Source organism: Myxocyprinus asiaticus, chromosome 3, assembly GCF_019703515.2.
Source record: "Myxocyprinus asiaticus isolate MX2 ecotype Aquarium Trade chromosome 3, UBuf_Myxa_2, whole genome shotgun sequence".
NCBI classification, from domain to species: Eukaryota; Metazoa; Chordata; class Actinopteri; order Cypriniformes; family Catostomidae; genus Myxocyprinus; species Myxocyprinus asiaticus.
The window spans coordinates 42644435-42671209 of NC_059346.1; the positions used below are offsets into that span (position 1 = coordinate 42644435).

General features: G+C 37.5%; 1 protein-coding gene across 1 annotated transcript; it reads left to right on the forward strand.

The window, feature by feature from the left end:
• The first annotated feature begins 8733 nt into the window (after window positions 1-8733).
• Window positions 8734-17423, forward strand: LOC127416969 (nuclear receptor subfamily 2 group F member 1-A-like). The gene is made up of 3 exons (XM_051656630.1): window positions 8734-11653; window positions 12925-13452; window positions 16126-17423. Exons 1-3 carry the CDS (start codon window positions 11221-11223, stop codon window positions 16398-16400), a joined length of 1236 nt encoding a protein of 411 aa, XP_051512590.1. The 5' UTR covers window positions 8734-11220; the 3' UTR covers window positions 16401-17423.
• The last annotated feature ends 9352 nt before the right edge of the window (window positions 17424-26775 follow it).

Here is a 26775-nt window from a genome sequence, read left to right on the forward strand (position 1 = left end):
ATGTAGGTAAACCCCAGGGAGGGTAGTGCACATATTAAACAAGGCAAAGGTGATGCCACTTACCTTAAAGTATTTTCTGATAGATGAATGGCAATATGTTTTGTTAAATCAAGAGGAAGGGATCAAAATATCAGATCCAACTCAATCTATTTGCTATAACTGACATGGTGATGATATGAAATGATAACAGAAGTGACTGGCCAATGAACATATGCTGTTATTGTGGTAAGAGGAGATAGCAGCCACACATTTTATTTCAATGTTTACAATGAACATTACTTTAGTTCAAATGAACTAACAATGAACAATACTTTTACAGCATTTATTATTTTTAGTTAATGTTCATTTCAAAATATAGTAATGCCATTTTAAAATCAAAAGTTGTATATGTTAACATTAGTTAACGTACTATGAACTAACAATTAACAATTGTATCTCTATTAACTAACATTAACCAAGATTAATAAATGTTGTGTGTGTATATATATATATATATATATATATATATATATTGTTCATTGTTAGTTCATGATACCTAATGCATTTATGGAACCTTATTGTAAAGTGTTTACAAACAAAGAAAAATACCCCATAAACCATGGATTAAAAAAAAAAAAAAAACTCTTAAAAATACACTACATCTCTTGATGCTAAAAACATACTGAGTCAAATTGTTTCACCAAAACTCTGATGTTTGTGATCCATAGAGAATGCTATGTTACAAACCTCCATAATAATTTCAGAACAGAAAACATATGGCTTCAAATCAAATAAATTCAGCAAATTAGGAACATATGTTGAATGTTGAGTAGTTTGTTTCATCAGTCAATTGATAATAGCTCAATAAACACATTGGCAGACAAGGAATATACTGTATAAGGCCACTTCAGTACAACAGAGAACCCTGTCAGTGTAATTCCAAATGAAATCTGACACTTTCATGGTTATTCTACATCGTGTTTTCAGTCATAAAATGGAATAATACAATACAAGATGATCCTATTTTATTGCATGCATGTGCACTAATGCATGTCATAATAAACTGATAATAGGTCTCACACACTGTATATGCAAAAAGAGTTTGCAGTGTTTTACGAACATTCAATAAAATAGCCTAGATGTTTTTAAATGGGCTGCTTAATTCATTGTCCCACATAATTAGATACACTGTAAAAATAGTTTGTCATGTAACCTAAAAATGTCCTTTATTTAGTCAAAATTAGCTGGTTTTATTCAATACAAAAATATAAAATATGAGTGAACACATTAGGTTACACCAAGTTTTTTTTTTTTTTTTTATGGTCAGGTCAGACAGAAATAGCTCCCTAAGGTAACAAATGCACATTTGAACTTTTTACCATGTACAAAAACAATGACTAGCATGAGTTTTTTTTTTTTTTTTTTTTTTTACATGTCACTGTTTTATTAATTGTGTATATCAGTTTCCATTTCATAAAATAAGCAATAATGAACAACTGCAACACAGAAAAAGTGTTAGATCACCTTTATGTTATCTTTGTTTCATTCTCAGTGTCAAGCTTCTTCTTATCTTTCTCTTTTGTTTTGTTTTGTTTTTTGGTCCCTCTTTTCCCCCTTTGTCTCTTGTTTATATGATGTGCCTAATTTTGTGCTCAGAGGTCAGGGAGTTTACTGCTGAATGGAATTTAAGATCTGCAGGATGTTCAATTCACTGAAGGAAAACATACACAGTTTTCCATGCAGGAAGTCCCTCACTAACTGCTGTCCGAACCATGGGGTTTAAAGGGGACATTTGGAGTGCCACAGCTGCCTCTTGTTGGTTCTCTTTCACTTTGAAAATGTGCTGTTTCACAAAGTTTTAAATAAAAGCTGTGGTAACCTGCCTATATTTATCAAAAGCTGATGTCATAAGAGATGAGGAGGGTTCCTGCTTTGCGGAGTGTGTGTTTAGGAATGATGGTTGCATTCTTTTCCTTTGCAGACAGATAGAACTGATAGAAGGAAAGAGGGCACTCAATGTACATTGCAAGAGTGTAAACAGAGACATGGGCACTGGTTTTACAGTTTATGGAGGCATATGAGTATGTGTTTATATCAGGGTATGCATGTGTATTAATTTATGCCACAGAGTACATATATATTATTAGCATAATCCAACCACTTTGATGTGTTTTTCTACCTAAACTGTGCTGACATCTCATAGCCACCGGTCTTTGAGAATCTGAAAAAGAAACAGAGAAAAGTAGGTGCTTATTGAGAGTCCAAGTGCCCCTTTTAGCTGTAAATACACAGAGAAATGTAGTATCCACAAATAATGAGTTAATCTCTCAGTATCAGTGCAACTACGCATCTGTTATCTATAAACTATCACTAAACACAATGTCAAGGCCTTTTGCGGACAAATTGTTCTTTGGTGGCCAAATTGCCTTATCTGGTAAGCTTTTGCCATGGACGTGTACAAGACAAACTGAGTGTTAGTGTTCAAAACCTCACACAAGTCATATTGTTTGTCAAAAAAATGACATTTTGGGATGACGGTAATGATGAGGAAACTTTTTGCTTAGTGACAGGAAGGACATCGTGGGGGAAAGGCTTGAATGCATTGTTTGTTGTTTAAATCAATAGCAGAAAGCCTGACACAGATCTTCTGTCCGTATTTGGGTGAAATGTGGCTAAGAATTCTTGTCATCTTTGTTCATGTCACAAGCAACTGTGTGCTTCTAGGAGTGAGACTAAACAGATACCGATGTGATATGCATTGTTTACATAGATATACTTCACCACACCCTAAACAATTCTGTATTTTGTTCTTATGAATACTTCTATCAGAATCAAACAAAATACAGCAAATGTCTTACAAATTCAGCAAATCCATATGAATGGATAGATTATGACGACTGAAGGGAGGAAATATAAATAACTTCAGATGTGCTTGCTTGATTATATTACAATGTGATTATAGTGCAATTATTAGCATGCCATGTAGATAAAGATATAGCATACACATATGTAAAATGTTAAAGCTGTTAATAACATACATTAAAACAGTAGTTATCAACCTTTTTCACTCCAAGGTCCCCCACTGACCAGGACAACATTCACAGACCCACTCAATCCCTCAGAAGGCGCACAGGTTACAGTTCACACAGACCACAATGAAACAAAAATATCTGTTTACTTGCTTCGATGTTTATTTTTTAGAACTTTAATCAAATTTTAAACATAATTTATAGTCATATTGAGTCCCCCTTGGAAGTTTGCTGAGGCCCCCTAGTGGGCCCCGGCCCCCTGGATGAGGAATCACTGCATTAAAAGAATGAAAATAATTATAATTTGAAATGGTACTTGGGATAATGGTACACTGTCAGTCCTATGAGTCCAAATATAGTATAGGATAATATAGTACAGTATAAATAACCTGGGCAGGAATAGTGTTTGACATGAGATTAACAAACCTAAGGTTAATTTAAAGATGCAAAACCAGATATTAATATCAGTCCTGTCAGCCGTGATATCTTCATAACCAGTTCACTTGTGAAGGAACACTTTCACTATAAAGGACTCTCGGAAACAACATGCCGACGTCCCGTGTGATCATGTTGGACATACATGCTCTGTTGATGTGTATAACATCAATTTCTTGAAACGCACAGCTGTCTGGTCAGACATCCTCAGCTCTCCTATTTTTTATTATTATTATTATTATTTTAGCTATTGCTCTTAAATACAGACACAATCACTCTGCAAATCTCCTGACTATACACAACTGTTCTGGATACCCAGGGAGGGAAAAAGATTTCTGCACCCAGTGAGTCATCAAATTAGCTGTCTGTTGCAGCACTAACCTCAAACAACCTCCTAGTATTTGCCTTAATGCCCTAATGTGACTAACTCGGCAAAGTGAAAATTACAACCCAATTTCAATTAGCTTATGACTCAAGGCTGCTGTTGCATTCACTTTTATTTATTTATTTATTTATTTATTATGATGATGAAGATGAAGAGGCATAGCAGATATTTTCTTTACTTGATGATACTGTAAAATAACACATTTTGATACTTCAAATTGCACATTTGAAGGTAGAGTCTCTGGAACAGCAAAAAGTATAAACAGGTTAAGTGATTTCAAGAGTGAATTTAAAATCAATTTATCCTAAATATTTTCCAGATGGAAATTTGATGCAGAAATTTTTCGATATTAACTTCATATAACAACTTGGGTAATTAAAGGCTACACATATTGATTCTTTTTGTACTGTATTTGTGTAAACCTGTGGGTGGGTGTGAGAGTATGCAAATTTATGGTAGTATCTGTGTGTGCCTGTCCACAGAAATTATCCAAATTGGACAAAAGCTCCTTCTGAGACACTCGGGGAATCGCCCCCAATTGGAGAAACGTTTAATAAATAAAGCAAATACGTTTTTTAAACCATCTTTCTAGGGATAGGGTTAGTCTGTAGTTATTTCAGTTAGCTTGCCCTACAAAGCCAAAACATAGTTAGCATGTAAACATTAAAACTGAAGAAAAAAATATATATATAGCTTTTTAATGTTTTTTTTGTTTGTTTGTTTGTTTGTTTGTTTGTTTGCTTGTTTGTTTTTTGACTGTCCAGCCATATGTGGATTATAAAGTAGTCTCACTGTGTTTTCTCTGAATCTGAGAATAGTTGAAGCAACCCTGTGTTTTAAAAGATTGTAGTTAGATAACCTATTTCAATTAATAATGCATCTTGCCTTGCAGTATGTTACAAGTGTTTCTCTGAGGGTTCTATTTAGGAGTATTGAATAGAAAATATAATTAGCTGAGTATAAAACAATTAAAAAATGAATGGAAAGTCCACACTATCATGGAAAAACAAAATTGTGTGTGCGTGTGTGAGCTGTACTTATATATTAGTCCCTCTCACACCAAAATGCCTGAGGCTGTGTAGGTTTACCTATAATAATTCTAGCAATATAAGTACTATTTACAATACAATAATGCTAAAACTGTTTTGTAATTAAACCTCTTATATGAAATTGCTTTCTAGCTGTTTTAAAGTCACACATTAGGTCTCTTTATCTGAACTCCTCCTGAACGTGTACATTATCACCATTCTTAAAGCAATTAATCTCTTCTGTCTTCCAGCGTGAAAATGCCTATGACAGACGAAACTTCAATTAAATGCCTGCTGCTGAAGCACACCATTATGAATATGTGAGGTGACTCTCTCTATACCTGCAGTATCTTAAATCTTTTTTCTTTTAAGGGTTCTTCCGTTCGTGTTAAGCGGTTTGCGGCGGTAGAAATACAGCTTTGCTCTTGCTCGGACATTTGTTAAAAGAAACATGGGAAAAAGTGAAAAGCGCGATGGCAAATAATTTAAGCAGATAAAGCTGGGTGGGTGTTGTAGGGATGAAGTATACATTACGTGTTGAATTCCTACAGAACTAACTTTGACCCGAAGTTTCCTGAAACTAATAGCGGGGAATATTTTGCAATAACAAAGTTTAATGGCCTACTGATACTGTAGGTCTGGACTGGTGTATTTTAGAGAAATTGTTTGTAATCTTAAACTCTTTTTTTTTTTTTCTACCACCAGGCTATATGTCTGTCTCCTCGTCGACAGATTTGTATTAGTAAATGTTTTCTCATGTGTTTGCTAAAATGATTGAAGTATGCTACTCAGCACGGATACAAACGTTGTTTTAAGACGTTTATGGACTGTCTGGCTGATCGGTCCTAGCCCATGTATGCATATCTACAGGGCCCATCTGAAAATGGATGTTCCTCCTTTAGAATTTGCTGACAGCATAAAATACATTTTATATTTTGGTGTCATTATTGTGGTTTTCATACATTTTGAGGGAATGTCATAAGCGTAAGGTAGCCTAATTATTGTGGGTCTGGGCTTGTTTTAACTGCTAACGGATTAATAATCTTGGACTATGAGACCATCCAAGGCAGTTAGCACATAAACTCTAAATAGATGATGGTTTGTGAGCAATAAAGCCATTACCTCGAACATAAACTGACAGTCTCTCTAACTAAACTCCTACCACAAGCTAACTAGAAACACCATTTCGCCCCCATCGTCGACAATTACAGCCCCCACTTTTTCATATTGAATTCGGAATTTGACAATGCATTCAGTTTTGTTGGCCACTCGAACAATCTATATGGCTGTAAAATAGCTATATTTTCCTACCTGTTTCTTTACGTTATCCCTGAGGCTCCACTCGTCACTGGTCATCAACAGTGTCCTAAACTTATTGGGAAAATGCGGCTATTAGGGGTTTTACTAGTCTTTGTGTGTTTTTTAAAATAAAGGCTTAGTTACAGAAACTAGATTATGTTTTTAAAAATCAATAAAAGATAGCCTACGGAAGATGTAATATGACAGAACGTGTGTTTCAATTGACATCTGCGGCTTCTTGTAGGCCTAAATTCAGTAAAATCTCCATATTTGTTACTAACCGATGTGCTCAAAAGACCTTAGTTCTAATAAACACAACTGGGATATTTAAATATCCCCACTTCTGTGCAAAACTTTAATGAGCGCGTCACCTGTTCAATAGCCCCCAGTAACATTAAGTGGTGCAGTTTAAGATATTTTCCACATCTCTCCCGACTACCCTTTCCATTAAGAGCGATTAGATTATGTCCATTGAAAGTTGCTGATCCATAGAGAAACTGGCTGTGGATAAAAGGCTATTTCAAGTGACCTTCTCGTCCCTTTCACACCAATCTGAGCCCCCAAATAGTTAGGGATCAAATTGAACAAAAGCCCCCTCCTCTTCCCTTTCAACTCGCTTCTACTTAAAGTGACAAAACCCACCATTGCATGAGAGGCGCGCAACGTGTTGAAGAAAAAAAGAAAAAAAAAAGAAAAAAAAAATCAGTACTGACCACAAAATAACAAACTAGAGCAAATGATCTGTCCTGACGTTAAAATTGTTGTCAGTTTTGCAAGACAATACCTAAAACATAGATGTAGATTTCTTTAAAAACTATTAGGCTGTCTGGTGTGTCTTCATTATAATAGCTTATCAATTTGCTGTTCATCACATCTCATTTCTCGGCAGTTTTAATCTAAAACATGTTTGTGATTCAAGGTTGTGATCGTCTGCTTTACTGACAGTTTCAATATATTACTTTCTAGCCTACTGATTTCTAGACTATATTTTCAAATCACATTTCTACAAACGACATACTTACAACAATTGTGTAATCTAAGCAATAATTACATATTTCTAAAATGTGCTCATGGCTGGCCTGGTGTTAAGCAATTCAGCCATTTCTTCAGTATAAATTATGACGCCATTGGAATATCTATAAGTCAATTCGGTTTCAGTGGGATTTATAGTGTACTTGAACACAAAGATAGTAAGTTGAACCAAGTGCATAGCTCACTAGGCTAGAGATTTCAACAGAATTCAGCAATTTAGTGTTGTAAATGCGTTTTCTAAACGTTTGCGTTTAAACCTGGTATTATTAACAGTCTTTTGAAAGGCAACTGGTTATCAAAAGTGTCTGCTAAAATGTGGAAAGGGAATATTTTATCCCTGCTGTGTCCTTAGAGTTTTCACCCTCCAAATCGAGCGTATTTACATTCGTGCTCACTTGATAGGAGGTCCCCCATTCGCGCTATTTTATTACTTTAGCAATTCTTCTATAGGGAGCATCCATTAGACTAAATGGTATAGCAAGGACGTTGTTTATTGCGATTTTAAACGAGTTTGCACGGTCATTAAGAGATATAACAACAAATTACAAATTGTATGAGGTGCTTTAAAACGATTAATTGTAGGCTAATTATTATTATTATTAGCATTATCATTACTGTGATTTTATCACACATGATAAAGCTAACATAAAGGGCAATCTCTTAGATCAGTATTGATTTCAAATACATAGAAATAACTTGGTGATCACAATATAAGCTAATGAATGAACTTATTTTATTATGATTACTTTATAATGCTAATTGTCACTTATGTTGCATGTTAAACATAACTTCTTTTTTGTTTGTTTTTTGTTTTTGTTTTTTTTTTACACTTTATGGCACTACCGTCTTACTTTCAGTAACAGTAAGACGTTCATTACTCAACTCATGACACAAATGCTTTAAGCGAGTAATTTACTTTCCTCCTTGTTTTTAGAATTAACTCATTTTACAAGGCCTACTACTAGAAAGACATGGACAAAATCATAGATAGTTATCATAGATACTTAAATGTGCTCTATATCTTTAATTGTATCCAGTTGTCTTAGATTATGCATCTAATTTACAGAAAGTCAAAGGACAAGTGTCCTTTATACTTTTCACGTCATTAGAGGGAGACGTATTTAGAAGACTTTTTCAATTACTTTTGTAGGCATAATTATTATTTTTAACGTGTCTGTAGATGCGTCAGTCCCACGTTATTCTGAACAGGTCTATCGACCTTTTAATCCGTTGACATTATCATTTAGACAAACAGACTGCTATCGATCTTCCGATTACGAGATCATACAAGCCGAATAACACAGGTGAAAAGGCGTTTCGCAAAGGCGAACGTTCCGTCATGTTTTTTTTAAGTAGTGATCAATAGGATTCTATCCACGGTTCCCCCGTTGTCTGTATTCGCATTGCTTTCACCTGGGTTTCCTATTTTGATATGCTTTTAAGATTTCAGTTTAAAAGTTTTACGTATGCTACATGACAAGATGAATTTTAGATGAAATGCAACTAATGCCGGGATTGTATAAAGTAATAAATGTACTTGCCTTTCAAACATGGACCAAACTGAGAAGCCGCCGATCCCAAGTGATACCCACTAGTCGCTGGGCGCTCGCACTTTGAATGTCCAAGTGTCCACTTTACTATTTCTTCAGTGCTGTTTTCATGCGTGCCTTGTGTTCCCATTCGCTGTACCTCTCCCCCTCTCCCCTCTCGCTCTCTTCACTATCTATGGAGTTAAACCTTGATGGTACACTTACAGAAGTTCCTCTTTGTTCGTTTTAATCTTATTCGTTTCACCTCTTCAAAGAACAGAGGACAGCAGCGTGCGTTTCTGCGGATCGGTGTGATGAGAGATGGAGGAAGCTCCGCGGTTGAGCTGAAAACCTCTATTTGTAGCGAGAGGTTTTCGTGGACGGTCGGCTGTCGGTGTTTTGCTTCCCCTTCTTGTACACACTCTTGGACGTTTCATGCTTGGAGCTCTTGGACTTCATGTTTAAGAAAGTTTCGATAATGTTTGTCAGAGGATATACGAACAGGTTTATATTTGTCTCGTCTACTTTGTTCTCGTTTAGAAGTCATTTCAGTTATGCCAATTGACAGTAGACAACGATGCTTATTGTCAAAAACAAATTCGTTCTAAATTCAGGCATTTAAACCGGCGTAACGTTAAACAAGTTACACTTGCTCATGAACCAAGTAAGATAAAATATAATATAATAAAAATAAACATTCATCCCAAAATCGTCTCTGAGCTACATTTGATATGCTAAACATGTCTGGTAACAATAAATTATTAGTTTGAATGTCGCTGTAATTGTCTACTGTACGCTAGATGGCAGCCCGATCCAGATATTATAAGCCTGTAAAGCGGAGCCTTCGGCATTCATGTACAAAAAGCCGGGCTGCTCACGCATTATGGGCTACCGAAAACTTCCCTCGTTAATAAATCATATAAAACACTCTGAAACATGACTTTTGTATACTTTACAATATAATAGTAGGATTCGTCTCTCATGTCCATGCTATCTGCTTGATTTGTGTTCAGTGTCAATGATTTGGCATTCCGTTATTCTTATTATTTCAACAATCAATCTAGTGGTAGGCTAGTCGTGCGTCTCAATACTTTTGATTCATCGTTTACACTGTTTTCTAAGAAGTAGGTGCATTGTTGACAATCAAAAATATGGTTTATGCATTGGTCTAAGCGATTTCGAGCTCATATTTTTCTATTTAAATTACGTAAAGCATTAATGGAGACGTCATAGTAAAAATCTGGAGGGGGTATTGGGTATTTTTGTGCCACTATAGCGTTGAACAAAGCACTGTAAACTTTGAGGGGCTCGCGCCAGTCCTTTCACGTCGCGCGCTTAGTTTATATTTCACGTGCGCGAATAGTTCAGTCATTGCTTTCATCCCGTTTTTCGCCGCTTCTTTCTGGGGTTTCTTCCTCTTTTGTGACAAAAGAGAGTCCGTTCTAATCGGGTTTCAAAGTAAATAGCATCGCAGGGCGAGCGCAATGTAAATTGTGCTTGTCAGAGCCCTCAGTCGTAGGTAGCGCGGAGCGAGGACTCTAACCAATGGAGTGAAGGAGGCTTGGCTAACCTTAGCCTCCCATTTTCTCTCTCCCCCCGCGATGCAGGGTTCTGACCAGTCAGTCGCCTTTGATTATCAGTTGCCAGCAGCCCCTCTCTTGGCTCCTTGACACGAGCACCATATAAGGCGCAGCGATCTCCATAGAAACGTGTCAGTTTCAATAGTAGTGTCAAAGTTCACTATATACAGACATTCGCGCAGATCTCCGTTTCGGAAACATTGCTCCGCTGGTACTCCGTTAAAGCGCATTCTTTTCTTCTTTTCTTTTTTGAGTCTCTGCTTCTTACATATTCCATTAGTTTTTTTTTCTTTTCTTCTTCTTCTTCTTCTTCTTCTTCTTTTATCCTCGCTCTGTTCCTACTGGAGAGGTGAAACTACATGGGCACTTCGACGACGTTGTTGGGGTGGGGGGGGTTTCTGCTGGACCAGATGAGCTTTATTCATGAACATAGATAGAGAAATCCGTTCTTCAGTGTTTCCTCCACTGCAACCGCGAAGACGGAGAGAGGAGCAGGGAAGAAAAAAGAAGGGAATTTATTTTGCACAGCACTTTGGATCTCCGCTGCTCCAGAAAGCTATTATTTTTTATCCAATATCGATGTGAATTTTTTTTTATTTTTTTTATTGCGGCATTTTTTAAGAAAACTGGTTTCTTTTCATAACGTCTGGGATCGCTTTCTCGATACGCGATTGGGTTCCCGAATGGCTGACTGCAATTTACCTTGGAACTGGCCTCCAGACAATTGCATATCCTGATCGGGTGCCTTTCTATCGACTCCTGCATTTTGAATGTATTGATCATTTTCTGCTCCTACTTTTTTGTTTTCTATTAGATTGAGTGCTCCGATTTGACTTCGCGCTGCCGTTCGTCCAAGGCTTCCCTTTTCCCTGCTCCGATATCCGAGCGACCAGTTCGCTTGAAAGCACTTTTCGGGCCCGAGATATGGCAATGGTAGTTAGCGTATGGCGAGATCCGCAGGAAGACGTGGCCGGAGGACCTCCGAGCGGCCCCAATCCAGCATCTCAGCCGGCGAGGGAGCAACAGCAGGCGGCGTCAGCAGCACCACACACTCCGCAGACCCCCAGTCAGCCAGGACCCCCGTCCACACCGGGCACGGCTGGCGACAAGGGCAGTCAAAATTCTGGACAGAGCCAGCAGCATATAGAATGTGTTGTTTGCGGGGACAAATCGAGCGGCAAGCACTATGGTCAATTCACCTGCGAGGGATGCAAAAGTTTCTTCAAGAGGAGTGTCCGAAGGAACTTAACATATACATGTCGTGCCAACAGGAACTGTCCTATTGACCAGCATCATCGTAATCAGTGCCAATATTGTCGGCTAAAGAAGTGCTTAAAAGTGGGCATGCGGCGGGAAGGTGAATATATTTCTCTGAACGCAACACACTATTACTACATACAGGATTTTCGTGTGCACAGCACGGGCAGGTTACATAAAGGTCGCACTGTACACATGCAAACGCGAAATAAATTTGGTTTGCTTGCTTAAGAGTGTCAAAAGGCGCGTACAAGGAGTTGTAGCCTAAAAATCAGCGCGGATAGACAAGATCAGCTTGCATCCAATAAAAGTCATTTTGACTAGCAGCTATGCACCCATTTTAACCTAACCAATTACATGAGATATTAAAATAATCCATGGTGTGTGTGTGTGTGTGTGTGTGTGTGTGTGTGTGTGTGTGTGTGTGTGTAAAAGACTGTGTTGTAGCCTACTCGCCAACTCCAAATTGCAGCCTATACCTAACTGAAATAAGGGGCTAAAGCTTGTTTCACTGAAAATAAGTTGTGTAGAGCTGCTGTTTTACGCCGTAGCCCAGAAAACGTTTAGAGGCCTATCTGTCCCCTCTCAACCTCAGCTGTGTGAGAACAATGGCCTTAGCAACTTGCAGCCTACTCTTACAAACCGAGTTTAACGAAACAGCCTTCATCCTCGATTAATAGTCTTAAAATACAGATTCATTTAACGTAAGAATATGTCTATATGTATATTTATTTGAATACATTGTCGTTTTGCTCGATTGTGTACATGTTTTTTTTCTTCCACTATTCCATAATTGACATTATAATCATCACAATGTCTGAAAACGTAATAATATGTACAAAAAGATACATTACAGGCTTGTGTTTTATGGCAAATATGATTATAACTTAGCAGTTGAATAAGAAAGAGGCCGCTTGTGTTAAACTAGTTTTACTGATTAGTGTTGATTTAAACTCGCTCCTCTTCAGCTATAATATTTACTACCTACACGTAACTTGAACAAAAATGCATAAAAATAACCCATATCTTAATATGTGCTTGTGTAAAGATAGTGAACTAGAAAGAGGGAGAGTATGTTCATGTGTCTTCATATGTCGCTGTGTTTAAGTTCAAATACAAAGGTAAACAGTAGGCTACTATCACTTAATAACCGATGTGGTAAATAGGATATGAGGACCTCAAAGACTATATGAATTACACACTGATTTTTCTTCGAATAGCAATGCAGTAAATAGTTTGTGATTTAGATGTATTTTTGTAGCTGTGAAGCAGTGGTCTAGACAACTCATTGACTCGCAGTGAAGCTTCCACATCAATGATGTTTCTCAGTTCTGGATGTACATTTCCTCTCCCTTTCTTTCTTTTTGTCAGCGGTTCAGCGAGGAAGAATGCCTCCAACCCAGCCGAACCCGGGCCAGTATGCGCTAACGAACGGGGATCCTCTGAACGGGCATTGTTATCTCTCCGGATACATCTCGTTACTTCTTCGGGCTGAGCCTTATCCTACGTCTCGCTATGGCAGCCAGTGCATGCAGCCCAATAATATTATGGGGATCGAGAACATCTGTGAGCTTGCAGCTCGCCTGCTTTTCAGTGCTGTGGAATGGGCGAGAAACATCCCTTTCTTTCCCGACCTGCAGATCACCGACCAGGTGTCCCTGCTCAGACTGACATGGAGCGAGTTGTTTGTGCTAAACGCGGCGCAGTGCTCCATGCCCCTGCATGTGGCCCCGCTGCTCGCCGCTGCCGGCCTGCACGCTTCGCCGATGTCGGCGGACCGCGTCGTGGCCTTCATGGATCACATTCGTATCTTCCAGGAGCAGGTCGAGAAGCTCAAAGCTCTGCACGTCGATTCTGCAGAATACAGCTGCATCAAGGCAATAGTGCTTTTCACATCAGGTGAGTGTGTGAGACGAGGCCTACTAAAAGGAGCGGACAAGGGAGTAGTGCTATACAGCATCGACATCTAGCAGAGTAGTGCTACTCAAGCAGACTTTGTATTTTAAAATCACTTTAGTATATGTCTATGGGTGATGTTTTACAATACAAAATGTCGACTGTAATTGTGGTCCACACAGATTATATATTATTTTACACAGTATTAGTTGGCGCTGACAAACATATTAATTTGTGATGTATGCACGTTACAGTACAGCATAACATGTAATACTAGGATAAATGTATACTTTTGACAGTAATTATTAATGTTTAGGAAAAGTTTGGACATATCTAGGTCAATCTTTTATAAATAACTGTAAAATCGATTATGGATATCTCAAATCTGCTCAACCTGCTTAGGTGCATAATTGTAGATGCTACAGTATACAGATACACATCTTGAGCCCTCACGGTTTAGAAAAAAAGGCGATTATAGGCTAAATTAGGGCGATATTTTCAAATCTATACGAATTCACAAAAATATCATTTAGACTTTGGTGGCTGTTCTTTTGATAATTATTTTATTTACAAAATAGTACAAATACATTTTAATAATAAATAAATAAGAAAGAACAAAGTTAACAATTTGACCAAAGTAGTGTTCTATTTAAGTGACCAATAGCATTGTAATTAGTGCTTATCACTGAGGATAATATTTCATTTTACAGCATTTATATATATATATATATGTATGTATGTATTATACCAGGTGCGTATTTTATGTTTTAATTATGGTGATTTCGCCTTCTTATGCTATTATTTCAATGGATTATATTAAATTAATTGAATCAACATTTTTAAAAGAGTTATTTCAGTAGTTTGAATTTATTTACGTTGTTGAGATAAGCAAAGTATCTACAAAACATATTTTGAGTGCTGGCCAAAAGGGAACTCTTAAGACATATTTTATCCTATGAGTTATGCAGACGTGTCGCTTATTGCTTTTGAAACTAGACTGGCATAGCTTCCTGATTATTTTGTGCTGTGTAGTCATAAAATGTGTAGTCTTTCTGTCCTAAGGTGATAATAGGAGGGCATATAAGTTTAAGTAGGCCACGGTCGGTTGGACATTGTGTGTTCTGCCTCATTCTTTAGAACAGTGCGTTATTGTTGATGAACGTATGTAGAACATGCATCTACACACCAAAAAATAAATAAATAAATAAATAAAATAAAAAAATAAAAAAAATAGACATACTGTTTATGTTGTGAGCATCAGACCCCTAACATTTTTACTGAAATGTAACTTTGTATTTAATTAATTAATTAATTAATTAATTAATTAATGACGGTATTCTCACACAGAACCTTATTTTCCATTATTAACGATGCATTGCTTTCAAAGGAGTCCAACATTTTAGGCTTTGACTGGATAACGCCTCAGAATAACTTGAAAAAAGTGTCTAGTCAGTGCTTTGCACTTCTGTAAATCAGATTCTTAATCCTTAATCCGTCAAATCAATATGTTGCAGTGATAACTATATCTTAGTTCTGATTTTTTGGCTGGCCGAAAACAATCCTGCCTTAAAGTTTTGGACATATGATCTATATTTTTCACGTGCTCGATTAATAATTAATAACGCGCCCCTTGGTTTAGTCTCCTCTCGAGTTCAGTCTTAAGAGTAAATCGTTAAGTAACGTATTAACAAAGACATTCCTACACATGCGAAAAACATTACAGTGTGTTTTGTTGCATTCTTTCTCTCTCTCTCTCTCTAACAGTGCTCTTAACACATGCTGGTTGCAGCAGAAAGTGGCCCATAAGGTCACATTACTGAGAGATTTTAGCAAGGACTTCAGTTCAGAAGTTCAGAAGGTTATTGTGTTTGACTTCAGTGCGTTCCAGTCCAGTGCCATTAAGATCAGTCTCTAAAGCATGTTGCGTACCACGCCCTTACACTATCATTTAAGTTGACATAAACTCTCTTTTGAGTAGCTTTGGCACAACTGCAATTTTAGAGTACTGACTTAGCGGGTTCGCTGATTTTAGCTGTTTAAATGGTTCAGCTATATGATGACTGGATTTGCTTTGATGTACTTACATACCTTTTGACGTATCACTGTTGAAACTGGATTTTCCTGTACAATACATATCCCTTTCTGAATGCTGGGTGATTGTCTCCTCAAGGAAATCCATGATAATAAATGTGATTGCTTCCAGCGACCTTGCCTCCTCATTCAAACTCACAGCAGAGGCAACTGCTGTTACGTGGATTTGAGGGAGAGATGACTTGGTAGCATCTGGAGAGCAATTATGTCATAATTCGGTTATTACTATGCCCGATTCTCTTTCAAATATGCAGCTAGATATTGCCATGTATTCCACAAGACATGGCCGCCTTATTGATGCTCCCCAATCGAGTATGAGTTCAAAGCTTTCCTCTCTGTGCATACTGTACTCTTTGTTTAGTCTGATTTGTGAGCGTGCATGTGGAATGTCCCCTGCAAAGCAGGGAATACGCCGTGTTACTCTTGAGGGATTGCATAGTCGTATTGTTTATTTATATTACAGGCAGCCTTATACGCTGCGTGATGTTGGGTTCGTGTTTGTTCATCTCACTTTGTCAACAAAACGTAATGCTGATGCTGAATGATAACCCAGGCCTTGTTCTGTGCTGTGTTTTGTCTGCTCAGACGCTTGCGGCCTGTCGGATGCTGCGCACATCGAGAGCCTGCAGGAGAAGTCTCAGTGCGCCCTGGAGGAGTACGTGAGGAGCCAGTATCCGAACCAGCCCAGTCGCTTTGGCAAGCTTTTGCTGCGGCTGCCATCTCTCCGCACTGTCTCTTCGTCAGTAATTGAACAGCTGTTCTTCGTTCGCTTGGTAGGTAAAACTCCCATTGAAACCCTCATCAGGGATATGTTATTATCCGGGAGCAGCTTCAACTGGCCCTACATGTCCATTCAATGATCCGAATGAGCGAATGAAACAAAAAAGACTAAAGGACCAAAATTCTGCAACCCCTTTCAAGAAGACTATATATAGGACCTCATTTCTGACCACTTAGGAAGACTCTGTTTTTTGTCTTCTGGAACCGAAAAGGAACATGTAATGTACAAAGATTAAAGGACTGGACTTGCTCCCGTGTAAATCCATCGTCGTCATCAAGAATACTCTCCATTTTGTAAAATACTAGTCTTTATTTTCTTTTTTCTTCTTCTTTGTTTCTTTCTTTCTTTCTTTCTTTTTTTTATTATTTTTTTTTTTTTTTTTTTTTTTGCTTTTTGTTTTTTGTTTTTTTTTGTTTGTTGTTGTAAAGAACAAAATACGTACAAATAAAATGAAGAACATCATATGCGCAGTAAATGAGCAAGACTTATGAGGGAAAGTAATGTTTCCAAGCAATTATAAGAAATGTCCTGTGTCTATGTATCTGTTTTGTATTTTTTCTGGTTCTAAACCAGTTTTTTCTGTGATTCTATACTAATGATTTTTGATATAACCTTTTGCTTCTTATAATGAGTGCGATATTTGTTGTTGAAGCTATGTTCTCCAAGAATTAAAATTGAAGTGAGAATTTAAAAAATAAAGAAAACGTTAGACAAACAAGACACAGTCTAATCGCAATGACAATATCACTGATGGTTGAACTTTGATGCTATGGACATGCAACTTCGACTGACCTCATGGACATTTTAAGGAGAGGACACCGGTGAAACTTTCTTTCCTTGGTTGTGTGTGTGTGTGTGTGTGTGTGCCCGCGCGAGTGAGTGAGTGTGTTGAGTCAATCATCAGTCAGAGAAAAAAGACATGAAAATCAAAAGCACTTTTAATATATCATTTTCAAATACATTTTGTTTGTTTCGTCTTGATATTTTCGATTTTTTTGGATGTTGCCTTTCATTTTTGCTCAATCCATGATATGCCTGTGCTGAAGGGTCGCGTGATGAAGTTGTGTGATGGTGACTATACTATTAAAAAGGAAATAGGCAACACTGTCTCGCTCTCAGCAAATTCAATGTTGTTCATGCTATTGATATAAGCTATTCTGATGGTGGGTCTTTGGTATGTGGTTAACATGAATGCAGTGGTGAAAATGGAAAGATTTTATTTCTAATTGGTAAGGAAGGACAACGAAGATGCATAGGTTTGTTTCATTAAAGCGTGTTGTTGTTGACCTTTTTGTTGACATTACATTTCAAACCCGCCGAGAACTTTCCGGTCAACCATTAAAGGAATTATTAAAATACTGTAAAACCTTAGAATACCACATATGTTACAAATGCAAGCATTTGACTACATTTGGGCGACATCTTTATTATCTGTGCTCTCTTTGGTGAGCATGTGCGTTTTCTATATTATCAGGAGGCACCGCATCATGAGCAGAACACAAGTTCTGTGACGTTGCTGCCGAATGGTTCAAAGATCTATGCCTGTTTCAGCGCATCAATGTTTAATATTTTTCCCAGGCTGAACTAAAAGACTTGCTCACAGTCAAGGAAAAAGATATACAGAAAAACCAGCCCTCTAATAAGGCAATGAGGTTTTATTCTTCACCACAGTGTTGAGAAATAAAGATGAGAGAAAAAGAAAACAAATCCATCTAGATAAACAGACTATTACTTTGTGGTAATAGTGAGCGGATCTGTGTTAGGACGGATGTTTTCACTATAGAACGCAGCAGTTATAGCCTATGCATTATCAATCTTAGATATGTACTGTATAATGCCGCATGTAAGTCGGTCGATAGGAACACTAAATGTGATGCATTGTACCGAGATAGGGAGAAATGCACTTGCAGCCTCAAATGATTGGTCAGAACCATGCGATTGTCCTTAACACACACGTAAATACATTTACACTGTTGGGTTAAACCTACTGTATCAAGACCTTTTGCTGACCCCAATGTCACTGACATTTTTACCAAGTGTTGCTTTTTATATTAAATCATTTTGCTGGATCTCCAATAATGGTTGTTTCCAATAAAGCGAGAGTAACCTTATCACAGAAATAAAATGCGTTTTTCTCCATGCCCTAATTATGTGCTATTCAGACTGTTTTTCAGTAAACCTACCAGGTAATTCTGGCGTTGCCATATGTTTCATGCAAATAATCTGTTTTCTTGCTTGTAGCGCCCTTTTAAGCTGTTTGTGGTTCAGCATGTAAGCTAGAGTCAAAGGGGGTTGCAAGGAACCACTTGGGCAAAATATTCCATTCTCTTTCAATTCGAAATATACAAATGTAGTATTTAAATATGTTCGCGAAGGCGAAGAATGCCCACTGTAGCGTTAATTTCATCACACAATATTTGTTTCATTTGAGGAAGGCAATAAGTCTGTTGGTGATGAAGTTAACGATCATGTATGCCTCTGCTTTTATTTTTGCCTTGCATTACCCGTTAGAAAAAAAAAAAGTATATCAGGAAAAATTCTGTTGCGAGCGAAACCATATAGCTCTTACTTTTTGGTGACAGGTGTGTGGCGAAATATTCAATGCGTTGTCCATTTTTTGTCGATTACGTCCGTAGGCCTGATATTGCCCAAATACGACAACAAAGGCAAGTGTGCCATTGTTTTGTTGTTGTATAATGCTGCTACTAATGTGTTGGCCATCGCATTAAGCAGAAACTTTAAACACTTTCATGTTCACCAGTATTGAGATCAAAATCCCTAAAGATGTTTCCCTCTGTTTGAGGGAAGTAGCAGAATGAGAGGAACGCATTCTATTGAGATTTACATTTGTTGGACTTGAGGCTATATAAAGCAATAGTTGCTAAGGACTGACTTCGTGCCATGTGTTCCTAATTAACAAAGCAAAATGTATCCATAAAAGAACATGAATCATATGCAACAAGAAAAGAAATAGCTATTCTGGTCTCTGAGATATATGCATATGTCAGCCTGTGTTGTGTAGCCTACTCATGCACGACTGTTTGAAGTTATCCTTTATTATTTATATTCTATTTTGTACATTTTAAATACACTTGATCTCCTAATTGAATGCCATTGGTTAACGTCGATTTCTCACTTAGATCTGAAGTGGGTTAGGGCGCTCGCATGCTAGTTTTACCACACGAAAAAGACTACAAAATGCACATACAGCTTTCCAGCAGAAAATAAATTGTCACTGTGCGCTTGGAATGTAACTGCTGTTAGCTCAGTCACGCTTGAAAGAGGTACGAGTGTTTATCTGACACGTTTAGGATGTTCGGACATAATTTATGGTTTTTGCTGTTGTCTGCTTGGAGGTGAAGAACAGAGGCCCAAGCGTCTGTCTGTCTGTCTGTCTGTCTGTCTCTCTGTCTGTCTATCTATCTATCTATCTATCTATCTATCTATCTATCTATCTATCTATCTATCTATCTATCAGACACCAATTGTGATATGTAAAGTAGCCTACAGTACAGTGGAAATAGGATGTGGGAAAGGGTTGATTGAAATTGATCCTTGTGCATTTTGCTCTTTAATTACACAAAATGTATTTTTACATTATGCTGCAGAGGCCATATGCAGGCCCCTGGATGACTCTACATTTCTGTTAACATTCTCAATGATCACTGCATAATTCTGCGTCCACAGCGCTCCCAGCAAGCTTAAGCCGTGGATCAAATCCAACGCAACAGGATATAAAATATCCCCAGTTGTGAACGTAACATAAGGCGACGCCTGTGCACGCATGTGTGTGTGTGTGCGTGAGTGCGCGACTTCGTTGAACCGTGGAGTTGTGTGTATGTGTGTTCCACTTCGAGTGTGTGTGTGTGTGTGTGTGTGTGTGTGTGTGTGTGGTCGGGCCTGGTGTGAGGTATAGGGAGGCGAGAAAGCCCAGATCGCTGTGTAAGCGATCCCTTTGTGTTGATTTAGGTAGACGTTTGCTGTATATAACGTTCAAGGCTGATAATATCATTGCCTCGCCAGATAAATAAAGCTTTGGCCAAACCATCGGGTCAGCTATCGATCCCTTCTGCGTGCAGAGAGAAAGGGAATGAGACGGCACAGAGACAGGGAAAGTAGAGGGGAGTCTCTTAGCATTCCATGACCGACCACTGACAAGTTAAAGTGATATCTAGCCATACTCATACTTTTTTTCTTCATTGCAATGAGCATAATAAAGTTTATTATTGCCACTGATCAGCAACGGGGATGTGACCATTCAAAATAAGTAACTTAATAAAAGATACAACACAAGTTTAACAATCGCAACGCACCCATTTTAAGAGCTGTTTTTAAATAACTATTATATTAATGCAAATAATTGAATTAACTGAATTGAATTGATTTCTGAATACATTTGTTGTCATTTTTATGTGATGTACTACATTGCAAATAAAATTGTTTTAAGATGGGCACAAAATAGCACAAAATGTTTACATATCAACCTTAGTATACGAAGCAATTGAATGAAAGATCTTTGTAAAGTTTCACACTCAAACCTAATATAAGCAAACCAATGGTCCATTCATTCTAAAGAAACCTAAATATAACTTTTTACACATACTTTTCCACAAGGGAATTGTTGTTAAACACACAACTGAAAACGCGCTCAAATCTTGTCCAACAATAACAGCTGTTTATCAGATATAGATTTCTCTCCGATTTTTTTTTTTCCACTCCCACCCATCGTCCCGTCTTTATCTTTCTTTGTTGTTTTAAAATATGCATGTCTCTCCGGAATGCCAGTCACGAGTCCAAACTTTGCGTCCAACCTCCCACATGAAATGATCCCCCTTAAAGGGGGCTCAATATGTCTCAATCTGCACTTCAGTTCACTCAAAGCTTTTGGGTACAGGGCACAGATTCCAGAAAAGCATAAATTAAAGGACAAGTCATCTAAGATCGACTTTATCAACACGCCATGACGAAGAGTGAAGACAGCAACGGCAAGATTTTTAAGTATTGCGCGGATGTCCTCCAAAAAAGTAAGACAATTTGTTTTCATTTCGTCCCCCTTTAAAGCGCGCGCGTGTCTGGTGAGGGCGCCTCGGTGCGCGTGCCTGTGGAATAGTGTACATGCACGCGCGTCGTTGTAGAATAGCTCAATAGAGATGGAGAGAGATCGGAGATGGAGGGAGGGAGCTTTGTGGGAAAGCAAGAGACTAGAGGATGTCTCGATGTGCGTGCATGACTGCGACTGTCATTAACAGCAAATCAATCAACATGTGGCATTTAAACTCGAGAGTGCCAGTTTTCAGTGTTTGTCAGTGTGCCGAAGAAATAAATCATTGCCGGAAAAGGGATAGCTTTGGGGAACGGAAAGTTTGCTTTGAAAGCAAAAGCGTGAGACAAGAGGTAACCGAGTCGAAGCGACGCAGACAGGAGGGATCTTAATCAAAATTAAGAAATAGCATATAATCTACATGTTTTGCCCTCTTATTACGAAGCGCGTAATTTATCTACAACTCGCGGAGGTTACCGTGAAATTGTTTATTTTTTAGAGAAGGTTACCAATAAATCATCAATAGCATGCTGCAGCTACTGTTTCTGAAAGATAAATCCTGCTTGTTATCGAGTCATATGAATAGGATTTTCAGAGCTAGACACTGGACAGACAGTGAATCCCGTTCAATTTTCCATTCAAAATTTGTAAACATGATGACGTCAGATTACCGTGAGGTCTTCGAGACAAAGCGCGTGTAATTGGTACATTTATTCAGTGATGCAAATGTGTTTCCATGGACATATACAATCTTCCAGTCCCTACCAAATGGGCAGTAGAGAAATGTCGTTGCTACATACCTGATAATGTCCTGGCTTTTCTGCAATATTTACTGCCCATTTTTATAATACACAACAGATGGTTTGCGCCTGTGCTACTGTAGCCAGCGACACTCCCAATTTTTACTCAGCAGCATTTTGTTGCAGTTGCTCTTCATGCTGGGACCAAATTAACAATGACCCACTTTTCACATGCAACCAGTTTAATCTACATGAGATGTACATACACATTTGTGCCACATACATTATATATATATATATATATATATATATATATATATATATATATATATATATATATATATATATATATATATATCTGTCTGTTTAGCCGTCATCTGTTGTCTACATGTCTAAATATTTTCTTTATATAAACAACAGAAATAGATAAACACGAACTGTAGGCACTGATTCGTGGCAGGCTGCCTGACAGGCTTGTTGAATTATGTTATGGTTAATATCGCTCTAATTCCGTTTTTATTTGCCTAATTTCTCAGCATGACTTCCATTTTCTTTCATAATAAATGACTGAGGCGTTCTGTCGAGGGATATTTTTCATCCCAGTTATATAGACCGGGTCTTGACAGAAGCATTATCTCTTTTGCTCTAGTGTTGGTCTCTACCACGGCGCTCTGATCCCACGCCTTTCCCCCTTTATCCTGCCTGTCTTGTCCATAGTTGCTGCAATTTGTGAGTTTGATAAATACATTCCTAGTTGCTCCACTCTGCAGTGAGATTAAATGTGAAAAGGTAAAAGGACAGAGAATGCTAACTAAATAAGCAAAGTGTACACACTTTATAGTAGACTCAAGTATTAAGTGAACCTTTTGGATGTTCGTGCATATATGTGATAGGTGGTATATTATTATATTTAAGCAAAGATTGCTTTTTTGGAGGCTGTTGCTATTTTACATGACTTAGGCTAAACGTTTAAATATGACGTTATTTGTTAGTGGTGATACTCCTTTTAAGGCCTAATACATGGAAGCGTCTTCTTCGTATTTAGGAAGCCACATGCTTCATCACACCAGGAGCCAGTTTCCTCGTGTGCTGAAATATATGTGCGCGCGCGCGCGCGTGTGTGTGTGTATAAAGATGGGGGTTGGTCGGGGATAGATGTGAGAGAGAGAGAGAGAGAGAGAGAGAGAGAGAGAGAGAGAGAGAGAGAGAGAGAGAGAGAGAGAGAGAGACTCGTTTTTTTTTTTACGAGTCATCAGAATGCAGGCAGATGTGAACCGTTAGGTAGCCTACCCTACCATAAATGCACCCCCAAATATCCCATCCGCTGTAGCGATAACTCGGTGCGGTATTTATCCCTGAAATTCAAGCCCCTGCCCCCTACGTCCAAATTCATTTGCATTCGTTGATGATATCAATGAAGAATAGCAGGGAAGAGATCCTATTTAGTTGTGGCAAGACTGGGGGAAGGTGGCTTATTCGGTCAAAACTGGACAGAGTGGACGAAGACCCGGAGGTCATCTGACCATTCAGTGCAAGGTGGCGGGAGGCGGAGGGGTCTGGAGAGGCTTATTTGAGGGCGGGCGTGTTTGTAGCCAGGCAATGAAAAGGAGTCAACCACAAAGCTCGTCATACTTCAAATACTCCCCATCACGTCTTCACTCTTCCTTTCACTCAACGGCAAAATTGAGAAGGGAAAGCTAGCTTCTACTTGGGTAATTAATCAAAGTTTGCTCAGTTTTTTTTTTTTTTTTAATCTACACAAACACGGACTAAACTGTTCAAACATCCAAAAGTCAGAACATTAAAGAAATTCACTTATATGAACAGTTTTGGTGCGTGATTAGGAAAACAATATTTGCTAATCTATTAAAACATCACTGTTTATCTTTTTTAATTCAATGCAACAGCGCATTCTGCAGCACATTTTTTTAAATACTCTATTGTAAATGCACGATAAATGAAAATGTCATTCTTTAAACCAGAAGCAAATTTGTGCATGGCTAAATGTGGAAATGTTGTAAGAGGCCTGTAGTCGAACAGCTCATTGGACGAGCTACAGCCAATCCGCATACGTATGTACTTTTCAATCATTTCAAGCTGGAGGAAAAGGCCCGTGCATTTTACCCATAAAGAATAACGTTGCGCCCATCACATAACTGCTGGATTTATTCGAATAAATAAAAGAAGGGTTAAGTCATTGTCATTAATGGTCGAGATTTTTCCCACAAATGTAAGACAGACAGAGATAATGTTAAAAAAATAAAAAATAAATAATTGATTGACAAAATCCCCCAAAACCAGTATCGAAGAGCATGTGTTTATCATTACCAAAAGCATTATTTTTTAATTAACACATTTTACACACACGTGCCGTAAAAAGGGCTTAATAAAAAAATAATGCTTTTGGTTTTATATATATATATATATATATATATATATATATATATATATATATATATATATATATATATATATATATATATTGCATTGTTACACACATATATACACACACGTGTGTGTTGTAAATAATGCCATATGAAACGTAAATCAAGGAGATAGTAAGAAATTAACAAAGTGTGGAAAAAACGTATTTGTCCAGGAAAAACTTCCCAATGAGTTGTTGTTAACTTATCAGGGACCAAACAAAAAATAAATAAATAAAAACAAATAAGAAGAATATTTTTAAGCACACATAAAATGTATGAACTGCTTCTAAATACTCTTACAAAGCGTGACCTCTATAAAAAATTTAGAAGACCATCTTTCGTTGTTTTTATTTATTTATTTATTTTTAATTATTATTTATTATTATTATTATTTTATCTGTGACGACTTCAAATGGTTCTTCTAATGAACTGTATTCCAGCCATGAAAACTTTTGACATAATATTAATAATAATAATAATAATAAAATGTTAATAATAACGATAACACTTATTATTATAGTTATGTTCCTGCTGGCTAAGGCGGTGAACATTTGTCTGTGAGATCCCTTTCCTAATGAAACGTATAGTCTGCAACTACAACTTACAGTATAAAACTCTTACTTTATATGATAAAGCTGCACAGAATGCCTACAAATTGGGGCGAGAAAGTAGCAACCTCCATGTCCAGGGGATAACTATCGTGTCGTTCTTTCAGGTAGGTGCACCAGCACTGTAGCAGAGGTAGCCTATGACAGTCAACATTTGAATATCCTGCATGGTTCAGGATTGTCACTTCCATGTATTCTAAGGGTAAGGATTTACCTATCTCATGATAATGTTTGAGTATAATACACATTTTCCTCCATTCCACATTATCATCATAAACAATGGTTATTTTTATCATTGCCAGTCGATATCTGGACCGCAGTATGACAACGATATTAAACCAAAGATTGTTTTAGATTCTTTTAATTTCTTTCTAGTGCGGAATCCTATGGGGCTGGAATTTCAGGCGGCTTTGTTTTTGTGCTCTGGCGTTCTCATGCCTTGTAAGGGGACTGTCTGGAGCTGTTTGTTCCCCCCTTTGTTTGCTAGATGGCGCTCTGTGTTCTGGGACCCTCTGTTTGAGGAACACGGTCCACGGTTAATTCCAATCCCTTTTGCCATTGTCCATCCACACTCCTTTTTTATGGATTTTCCTCGTCTTGTCCATCACACTTGGGATTCGCGAAACATATATTTGAATGTGCAGTGAAATAAAGAATAATGTGTGATTTACTTAGGCGGTTCATTTGTAGATGTAATTAAATTGTGTAAGGTTGTGTTGACTTTTTCCGAGTATTTTATTATCATTAGCTATTATTATTATTATTATTATTATTATACTTCCCCCGAAAAACAAACATTATTATGCTTTTAAAAATACATAGGGTAAATAAATTACGTTGCTTAGTAATTTGGTAAATTGATTAATCTAGACCGTTGAAATGTTTCCGGAATTATTCGAAAGATACAAAGATTCCTGTTGAAAATTCTAAATCAGGTCCACCACCGATTGTTAGCTATCATTTTATATAATGAATCTATGATTCGATAAACTTCAGTTGTCTGCAGTTCACTTAGCAATATTTGAATGGACTGCAGTGACTATACATTTCCAAATGAAAACAAGATGTTATCCTGAAGACAAGCGTTCTGCAATTTGTTTTTAAACCCTAAGTCTCTAAGTCGATTTTTCATCGTTTGTTTGATAATTTCATGTTAATACCTTTTAACAGACACACATAAATAAGAGGATTTGTTCAAATGTTGTAAAAACCGTTCTGTGTTCTCAGAATGTTAAAAGAAGATATATTGCAGCACTTACATTTTCTCTAAATAATGGCTTGTCCATATTTGACGTTGATGAATGTGCCCACGACGTGAAGAACATTTAAAGATGTCTTTTAAATGTTATACTAGACAGCTCATCGGACAATGAGGTGCACCAGTCCAATTAAATATTCACTAAAATTACAAATAAAATGAAAAGGCATTGTTTTACACACGTGTTTTACACGACAGCGAGATAATATGTTCACAAATGCTGAAGTTCTATTTTCTTTCACATCACTGCATGTATATAAATCAAAGGTATTTGTGCTACTGCTCAGAACATGATTTGTCATATTTATTTATAGTTTTTCTCATGTCGTTTTCATGCCATTCACTTCAGTAATTAGTGCATTGCTTATGAGAAAGCACACA

Coding starts and splice junctions, on each gene's coding strand:
- LOC127416969 (XM_051656630.1), top strand. CDS start 11,221: ATGGCAATGGTAGTTAGCGTATGGCGAGATCCGCAGGAAGACGTGGCC. Junction 11,654..12,924: donor AGTGGGCATGCGGCGGGAAG/GTGAATATATTT, acceptor TCTTTTTGTCAG/CGGTTCAGCGAGGAAGAATG. Junction 13,453..16,125: donor AATAGTGCTTTTCACATCAG/GTGAGTGTGTGA, acceptor TTGTCTGCTCAG/ACGCTTGCGGCCTGTCGGAT.